The sequence below is a fragment of the Phoenix dactylifera genome, chromosome 11 (assembly GCF_009389715.1).
Source record: "Phoenix dactylifera cultivar Barhee BC4 chromosome 11, palm_55x_up_171113_PBpolish2nd_filt_p, whole genome shotgun sequence".
In the NCBI taxonomy this organism is placed as follows: Eukaryota; Viridiplantae; Streptophyta; class Magnoliopsida; order Arecales; family Arecaceae; genus Phoenix; species Phoenix dactylifera.
Window position 1 is genome coordinate 20,510,032 of NC_052402.1, and position 10,334 is coordinate 20,520,365.

The 10,334-nt window shown below is 39.3% G+C and overlaps 1 protein-coding gene across 1 annotated transcript; it reads left to right on the top strand.

Moving 5' to 3' along the window:
• Positions 1-445: 445 nt before the first annotated feature.
• Positions 446-5,343, top strand: LOC103719102 (protein DETOXIFICATION 40-like). Its single transcript, XM_017845716.3, has 7 exons — positions 446-896; positions 1,675-2,306; positions 2,609-2,665; positions 3,239-3,477; positions 3,641-3,759; positions 3,877-3,963; positions 5,037-5,343. The coding sequence occupies exons 1-7, from the start codon at positions 531-533 to the stop codon at positions 5,106-5,108; spliced, it is 1,572 nt and encodes a 523-aa protein (XP_017701205.3). The 5' UTR covers positions 446-530; the 3' UTR covers positions 5,109-5,343.
• Positions 5,344-10,334: the final 4,991 nt, after the last annotated feature.

Consider the following 10,334-nt stretch of genomic DNA (forward strand, 5'->3'; position numbering starts at 1 on the left):
CAAGCCCAACCCACGACGACAACAAAATTGCACGAGGAAAATCACGACGACAACAAAATTGCACGAGGAAAATCACGACGACAACAAAATTGCACGAGGAAAACTCTAAACTTAGTTATCTACAACTCCAATTGTAATCCTTAACTTGAAATTCCCAGTGAACAAAACAACGTGTCCCCGGCTATTACAAACTTCCAGCTTTGCCAAAAGTGTCAATCCATGCCTGGCATTTGATAATGGTTTCTTCGAACAAGGATTGCAGGATTCCTGGAACATGTGGCGGAGGAGCAAATCAAACGGGAAACTTACAATAAAAGAGCCACCGTTCCATCCTTTCCACCCCCACGAATCACGATCCTACCATTTTAGACCACCCCTCCTTTTATATATTAATATATATTACGTAAACATATATATATATATACGTCTGAATTACTTTTTCCAAGCCTCGATCTCTCTCTTGGAATAATCTTTTGATCCATCCCGCAGCCATCTTAGAGCCCATCCCATCCCCCTCCTCCAAAAACTCCATGGGCACGGCTGCTTCCCCAGAAAAACTGTCCACCCCCCTGGTACCCTCAGACGATGACAACCCTCTCCCGCCGTCGACGCCATCGATGGCCGCCGGCGACGTCGACGATCCCCACGGCTCGAGCGGCCGCCTCGAGGGGATCCTCACCGACACGTCGGTCCCGTGGACCCGCCGCCTTCTGCTCGCTACCGTCATTGAGATGAAGCTGCTCGTCCACCTCGCCGCCCCCGCCGTGATGGTCTACATGCTCAACTACGTCATGTCCATGGCCACGCAGATCTTCTCCGGCCACCTTGGCAACCTCGAGCTCGCCGCCTCCTCCCTCGGCAACAACGGCATCCAAGTCTTCGCCTACGGCCTCATGGTATAATTCTTGTGACCATAACAGTCGTGGATGTTCCTCCGTGCCAACTATACCTGCCAAAAATCCGGGAACTTCATTAATTTGCTTTCTCCCACTATGGACATGCATGCCTCTTCCATTAAAGGGGCTGTATCTTTCGCGCGAAAGAAAGATTCACCTTTAACGGATTAAAGTGTTTAGAGTGCTTTGAGATCTGTATAGAGAGACCCACACACAGCTCTCAAAGCATTGGGAACTCCCCTGCTTGCACAGATCTTTAAACGGTGAATCAATCTCTGGGTTGTTGATAATCTCATTCAGGACTTGTTTAGTTTTTGGAAAGAATTTTACTTTGTAATATTTTTTTAAGAAGCTTATGTAATGCCAAAAAAAATAGTTTTTATATTTTTGATTACTCATTAAAAAAAATAAAACATTATAAAATAAATTATATTAGGTTGAGCATCTATATTTCGAAAAAAGTTATATAAAATATATGTTATATCTTTGATAAAGAAAAAAATCTTAAACCATTTTAGCTAAAACTTTAAAAATATTTTTTAAAAAATATCTCAATTTTTAGATGAAAATTGATTTTTTATATTTTTTTATAAAATATATAAAAAATTATATTTTTATGAAAAAGTCCGTCCCAATTATTCGAAAACTCCAACCAAGTGGGAGATCTTTCTACTCATCCTCCTCCCCCTTCTTGCGAACTAAAGGAGTCCTTAAAGGTTGTGTGCTCCACGGCCAACCTCATTTTCTAACTCGGTCGCGTCTGTAATTGGCATGGCAGCTTGGCATGGGCAGCGCAGTCGAGACGCTCTGCGGCCAGGCGTTCGGCGCGCACAAGTACGAGATGCTCGGAGTATACCTTCAGCGGTCGACAGTACTCCTGGTGGCGACCGGCGTGCCGCTCGCGGTGATCTACGGCTTCTCCCGGCCGATCTTGGTACTCATGGGGCAGTCGCCGGAGATTGCGACAGCTGCTTCGGTGTTCGTCTACGGGCTAATTCCGCAGATATTTGCATACGCCGCCAACTTTCCGATCCAGAAGTTCTTGCAGGCGCAGAGCATCGTGGCGCCGAGCGCGTACATCTCGACGGCGACGGTGGCTTTGCACCTACTGCTCAGCTGGTTGGCGGTCTACAAGCTCGGGATGGGCCTCCTGGGGGCATCCCTGGTGCTCAGCTTGAGCTGGTGGATCGTGGTGGTGGCTCAGTTTGTGTACATTGTGAAGAGCCAGAAGTGCCGGTTCACTTGGACCGGGTTCAGCTGGCAGGCCTTCTCCGACCTTCCGGGGTTCCTGAAGCTGTCCATCGCGTCGGCGGTGATGCTCTGCCTGGAGACATGGTACTTCCAGATCTTGGTGCTCATTGCCGGCCTTCTGGATCACCCCGAGCTGGCCCTCGATTCGCTGACCGTGTGGTAAGAGCCATCTTTATCTTTAGACTCTAAACCGGTCTAAACTTAGCTAACCTGTTGCTGAGCTTTTAGATCCCCTGTCGAGATATGCTATATAATTCCAATATAAAACGGTTGCAAGAGAGTCTAATCGGCTGGAAAGTGAAAAAATAAAGAAGAAAATCCATTCGGGAGACCAACCACTTCACCATCAAATGAACAGACTCATATTTTGATTGCATATATAATAACAGAGGATACTTGATTCTTGCCTAATGTAATCTAAATGAACTCTGTTTTGCATTTGTTTTTGTTTGTGGATGCAGCATGACGATCTCTGGATGGGTGTTCATGATCTCAGTTGGGTTCAATGCTGCTGCCAGGTCAGTATATATAAAAAAATTCTTATGTTCGTCCTCATACGAGAGAATTGAAGGGTCTTAACACAATCATACCAACATATGATCTTAGTTCAAATTAATTAACGAGCAAACAAACTTAATCTCGTAAATCAATGGTTACACCAACTGCTTCAATAAGTTTATGTTATGGTTACTTCAACTACTGCTTCAACGCGTATGTCTTTAGATGGCCTAAGTTCTAATATTTCACAAGAATCAGATGGCAGATAAAGAACTTACAGTAGAAACACATTTTCAACGATTTTTGTTTGATGTATTGTCCAGCTTATAAGCACATTTGTCACAAACACGAACTGTTAAATACTTACTGCCTGTAAAATAGAAATCAAGTACCTCAAAAATTTTACTACTTATGCTATTATCTTTATTTTATTTGTTGTTCATTATCCTCATTTTTGATAATGTTTCTACATTGTTTTCAGAAGTTTAAAAGTTTATCCATATTGAGATCAAATTATTGCTGAATGTGAACCAAGTGTGACCCAGCACCTCATACCCTTGGTAAATAACTGATTTACTTTGGAACTGATACAGTGTGCGTGTGAGCAACGAGCTCGGAGCTGGCAATCCAAAGTCGGCAGCATTCTCAGTAATGGTGGTGACAGCATTGTCTTGTATAATATCAGTGATAATAGCGGTGGTCATCCTTTGTCTTCGTGACTACCTCAGCTACATCTTTACTGAAGGGGAGACGGTGGCCCGTGCTGTTTCTGATCTCACCCCTTTGCTCGCCCTTACCATCATCCTTAATGGAATCCAACCTGTCTTGTCTGGTGAGCACCTTCAACCCCTATGATAAGTCGAGCTCCTCTAGATGTAACATTGGCATGAGCTTTGTAGCATCCTGACCAACTTCAATAGTCCATAAACAAAGCCCTCTTTTCTTTTCCTTCCATTAGAAATACTAACAGAGCTACATTTCATGTTATAAAAAAGGTGTTGCTGTTGGCTGTGGATGGCAAGCGTTCGTTGCTTACGTTAATGTTGGTTGCTATTATGTTGTTGGCATCCCGATTGGCGTTCTTCTTGGTTTCAAGTTTAACTATGGAGCAAAGGTAAAAGCTACAGCAATCTCACTATCAAAATTAGTCCCGACTCAACTGCAAAACCTGTAACTTTGGCCTATGTCATCAATCACATAAAAATCTCAATATGATTATATATATGTGCAGGGAATATGGTCAGGTATGATTGGAGGAACGTTCATGCAGACCGTCATCTTGCTGTGGGTCACTTTCAGGACTGACTGGAACAAAGAGGTATCCTAATTTACCGTTCTATTTTTGCCTTGGATGCTTGCTGTCCTTCCAATCAAAATGGTCACCCAACTGTTAAAGATGGAAATGTGCTCAATGATTCACAAAGATAACAAGACAAACAAGCCTTATGCCAACCATATACCTTATGAGATCTAAGGACCACTAAAACTGAGTCAGATGATTGATAACTTCGTAGGCCTTTTCTGGTTTTAACAATGTAGAAATCATGTCAATGTCAACCCTCAATCTTTCTTCATTTCTGCATAGTACTAATATCAGGGGCATGTTAAGCAAAGATTTATCCCCATCTCATCTTTTCAAGATTTTACAACTATTTTCAGTATAATTTCCCCTTTCCACCTTTTCATCCTAGTTTTGGGACTGAAAGTACTATTGCATTGCTAGATTACATCAAGGAGAAAAGGGTCCATAAAGCTTGGACTAACATAATCTTATATATATATATATATATATATATATATATTTATATATCTCTGTGTGTGTGTACACACAGACATATATACATGTGTGTGTATATACATACAGATATACATGCACACATATGTATGTATGTATGTGTGTACGTATGTATGTGCCTATAGTTCTCGGCAAACATGGACAATTCAAAGGTTGCATGGTAAGAAAGGCTTTTAGGCTCTTTCATCACAGACATTTCCTCGTATCATTTTAACCATATGAGTAGATAAAAGCCTGTTTCCTTTGTCATCATTTTCATTGTGCTCCAAAGGCATGTGGTCATCCTAAATTAATATATATCGTTTATATGTAATGTATTTGTTCCTTATTTCTCTTCATGATATCACCAGTCTGTATATTGTGATGGTATGTATCCATATCCATTATCAAACACCTCTAATTTTTAACTTAATATATTGAGATATCTTGTAGAAATATGGAATCCCAATAAAACATATATAAATATATTATTTCTCAACTTCCCATGTAAAACCGTATGATTCAAAAATGCCATGAGATATTAGTAATATCAAAACACATATAATTGCTAGATAAGTATAAGGTTTTTCTAAATTTCTTTTATCAATCTTATGCAGGTGGCTCAAGCCACGAAAAGATTGGATAAGTGGCAAGAGACGAAGCAGCCCCTTCTGGCGGATCATGAGTAGCAAACTGATGCTAGAGACTTATTTCATTATAGCTCTTAACCTATATCCTGATCATAAAGATGCTCTTGATGTCCAATATACACATTTGAGGGAGAGTGGAGGAAGGATGGGACAGCACAAGAAGATCAATGTAATGCATCCCAAGGATATAGTTGCATAATTAATTTGTACTGCAATTCTTTCATGTTAACTTGTTTTATCCAATTTAGTGTGTCGAAAGCTTTTGATGTTCCTCAAAAAAGGAATAGAAGTGAGAAAGCGATACAATAATTGTGAGAGACTTCTGGAAAAACAAAACTGATAACTGATAGACTTGCCAAATCCATCCATTTTTAGCATGTTCGAATCCATTCAGAGAGTTGCTATCATATAGAGAACCAAGTCAGATTACAAAATCAAAATAGTACAAAGAAAGATGTGAGGGATAGAAAACAACTACTTCAGAAGCTTTTGACACCTCTATATTGGGGAATCTTGATCCCTAAAAATCAATATAACTAAACTTGTACTATGTTAGCTCCGTAGCCCTCAAAATCAAAATAATACAAAGAAATATGCGACGAATAGAAAACAACTACTTCAGAAGCCTTTGACACCTCTATATTGGGGGATCTCGCTCCATAAAAATCATTATAACTAAACTTGTATTATGTTAGCTCGATGGCCCTCAATTATCAAAAATTGAAGGACATGAGTTTAGATTACAAGTAAACTCCCCCTTCTCTCTTTTTCTCTCTCCTTTGAGTTTGGAGCATAATTTGATCATGTAACTATATAACCCTAAAAAATTTCTTTATCATGGATCTTTTTTTTGTGGCTCTAATATTTGCCAAATACTTCGAAGACAAGAAAAGCATGACCAAGACGTGACAGAGTGACAAAATGAAGTAAATAATGATGTGAATGTATGGTAAATAAATTGACCTAGTTATGAAATAAGATAAAATATATGAAAAACTTAGAGTTACTCTAGTCAAGGATCAAATAACTGGGTAAATCATAAAGATGGAATAATTATAAAAAGATCTAAGATGAACTTATTCATCCAAGGATCCAAACTCTTAAGGTGGTATTCAAATACTTAAAATAGAATGCAGATATCTAAACAGGGATCATAATAGGCATGTATGGGTAACCACTAGATATACACAACAAGAGCAATATAAAAGCGGAATAGCTAGTAAGTGAGTATCTAGATTTCATGTATTACCTGATGTCAATGACAATATTTATCCCTTTAATCGAGGCTACGGAACGATGGACAGCCATCTTAATTGTCATGGTATTTAACTTCACATGAATTTTATGCATATTGCTATCATGAGAGTAATAAGCATTCTACTGTTGTTTGGAATATAGAATTTAACATCTATTATTATAGGGGATAGATACTTCCACCTCTCCACTATTTGATTATAAATATGATCATTATTGTGACTTGTAAAATAGAAATAATGTGAGCTTCATTACCATACAAGCACAAAGCCTTGAAAATCGGGTTGTTTGTGTCTTTTGAAGCCATTGATTATTTAAAGGCAAAATTGGGCCGTTTGAAGGTGGAATAGGATCAAGATTCTCTCTAGGAAAAACCAATTACTAATAGACATAACTTCCCAAACTTTCTTTTCGAAGAAGCTAACATTGGAATAACCAATGATATAGAGAGGAATGAAGGCATCATATATTAAAGTACACCACCACCAACTGCATGCCATGGAAGGAATAATGTTGAAGGAAGGAATTGAAAATACACATTCAAGGGAGAGGCCACATTTCAACACTCATCCGTGGAAGTCTACCACCACCACCATCCAAAGTGATGGAGAAGACAACATCAAAGGAAGGAAGAAACTCCATATCTCTTACATCAATGGATATCACATCATCCAAGGGAAGGGAACGGTGAAAAAAATGGGAAGGAAAATAGAACAATGAAATAGAGTTTAGGGATTTCTTGCCAATGAACAGGTAAGATTAGAATTATTTTTACACATAAAGGAGCGTATATACGGGGGTGGGGAAGGGCAGGAAGGGTAGACTTGGCATTTTAGAGTGGAGAGGGGTGGGAATAGAGATCTGACTTTAAAGAAACATTAGCCCTTTGGATCGGCAATTAAACAACCAATCAATAAGGGCTTTCCATTGTAGTCGGGTCAACCAAGGGACCGGGAATCAAATTCTTCTTCTCAATATTATTGAAGTTTATTTATTTTGTAGGCTTTACATTCTCTCTAGGGTTATGTCCTAAGGGTTATGTGGTGTATCATGTCGTTGAGCTAAGTGATAGGCTTGAAGTATAACAAATAAAATATACTAGTTATTAAAAGATCAAATACTTAAATAGTAATTTAATTAATAGTGCATTAAATAGTAGCTTAAATGAGAAAAATTAACTCTAGTAGCTGCAAACAAAACAACAATTAAATGTTCGATTATACTGTGATGTATAGGTTTCAAAATTTTAAAAAAGCAATCATGATTTTGAAACACAATAAACAGCATTAATAGGGTTTTAAAATCATGTATTAAATAGATTTCAATTATACCAACAATATTTTAGTATAGGTACAAAATATGGAAATTATTTGATACCCAAACTAATTAATAAAACTATATTTATGCACAGTATTCAAGGCAACTGAAGTAATTTTAATTTGAGGAATTATTTTTGAAATTTATATATAATTTTCAAAGTATTAGATTTTAAAGGATCTAGTTAAAAACCCTAATATAAGGTTTTCTTCACATCTTAGAGTAGTAGAATTTATTGGTTTTCTGCATAGATCTCAAAGCACTAGAATTTAATGGTTTTTGTTTCAAAAAGCCTAATTTAAGATTTTTTACACAGATTTAAGAGCAGTATATTTTATTTTAAAATTGATTAAACCCTTTTCTTGTGCAGTTTTTCCTACAAAATGGTAGATTTGCAGGTGTTATTTGACATGGGAATTTGTTTTATAACAAGTGTACAAAAGGCAGCCAAAAAAAACTTTTCCATCATTTTTTTAAAAACAGAAATTTCAAAAAATTATAATATAAAAATTTTTCAGCATATATTTTGGAGCAATCAAATATACATAAAATGTTTTAATGACAAAATCTACAATTAGATATTTATATTAAAACTTTTAAGCATGCGTGCACTAGCAATTATCAAGATAGATCAAATTTCATTCTTAAATAGTTGAAAATAAATTCTTAACATAATATACTAATAACTTGGTGATATCTGAAATGTGGATCCATGCGGGCATGTATTTAGTCCCACATCGCTATGTATATGTATAACTTCTGGATACTTATATAATGCCAAAAAATCAAAATAATATTCTCTGATTAGTTTTTTTGAATAAGATATTGGGTTATTACAAAAGATATATTAAGTTATAAAAGAACCGAAGTGGAAAAGAAATCCATCAGGGAGAACATCCACTGTCCCATCTTGTCTGAGGTATATTTCTAACTAGCTATGGGTGATTTGAACCCCTTTGCATGTGCAAGAAGGAAATGAACTTTGGGCATAGTCTCATTAGGATTAGATGGTTGGATATCATCCAAATTTTATAGGGCATTACGCAACATAGAGCATTTCTTTAGGATTTTCTTGTAGCGATGCATGTGTCCCTCTCATGAGTCCAAGGTCCAAGTATCTAAGGCCATTCCCAAGACCTTAGATCCCTTTGAGGGATGTTTAAATTTTTGTATATCGAATATTCTAATATATATCTCCTTTCTTTTCTTTTTTGTTTTTTTCTTTTCTTTTTTCTTTGAGCATGATGGAGCCTTTGGTCGGCAGGACCGTCCTTCTACAAGACACGGATAGTTTATACTTGTTTTTATAGGTGCATGCGTAGAATATATGAGATTGAAGGATCTATCGCTAGCATTTTTTTTTAGTACACCGGTGCCTCACATGATACATACGTGAGTACAACCAACAAAATCAAAAAAAGAAGCTTGTGAAGAGAGTAAAGAACATCCGTATGGTTCTCTCAGAGGAACCCACCAGAATGATATGCCACAAAGGAGGCCACCCAGTCAGCCGCACTGTTCACCTCTCGATAAATATGGGTGGCCCGAAATAAGTCACATCCTCTCACAAATCTCTAGATGTCATGGATCAGCGACTGCCCATCTACTATAGTATGCCAGCCTCGGACCCACTCGATCACCATAGCCGAATCCTCCTCGAGGAGGATGCAAGTCGCACCCAGAGTGTACCTCACATAGGAGATGCCCTCCCATGCCGCTCTCAGCTCAGCTCCAATGACAGAGATGTCAAAGATCCGCCATCCTCCAGCCATCCCAAAGTCTGGAGTAGTGGTCCTTGATGACAAAGCCCACTCTTCCACTTTCTCCTCCCTCGGCAACACTGCCTTCGAAGGTCACTTTAAGATAGCTAAAGGGTGGAGGCTCTCAGAAAACAAAAGTAAATCTGGTCGCTGAAGAAGCTGCATGGGAGACCCAGGTGTCCCTAGCCATCCCAAGAGAGCAGGACGACACAATATTGATGACCTTGGACGCATAGAACAGTGCTCTGTCCACCACAACTCTCAAATGAACCCACTTGTCCTCGAAGATCCAGGTGTTCCAATCCAGCTATATAGGACAGGCAAGCTAGGAACACCTGACCCCTCCCACTCTATGGTGTCGGGCCTCCTCAAAGATGCCTTCAGATAAGCCAAAAAATCCTCCGTCGGGGTCATGCCCTGCCTGAAGCCAGGAACGGTCCCTGCGAACTGCCAGATCATGGGCCACCCGTGGGGAGCTAAAGAGGATATGGTAGACGGACTCTTCCACCTTCGAGCAAGCCCCACATGCTGGGGAGACCCTCACCCCTCTGCTGGCTAATACACCCCTAGTTGGCAAGTACTCCCAAGCTACCTTCCAAATGAACATAGCGACACAGGGGTGGATGCACAACCTCCAAATCCAGATCCCCTCTATCTGTCAAGATGGGGCCCTAGTCACCAGGCCCCGAAGGTCCTAAGAGTTCACCTTCAACCTCCTAGAGCCACTCCAAACTCCCCCGTCCGCTCACCTACGTTCTTTTGGAATGAAGAGATCACAGACTCTACACCCTATCAGACACCCCGGATCAAGCAGTGTGGGCTACCCACTCAGCGGCAACTCAGCCAGCCATCTATCCTCAAAGATGTCAATCGCCTGCCCATTGCCGATCTCCCACCTAATCGCAGTGAGGACCGAAAGGCCTCGTGCGCAAAT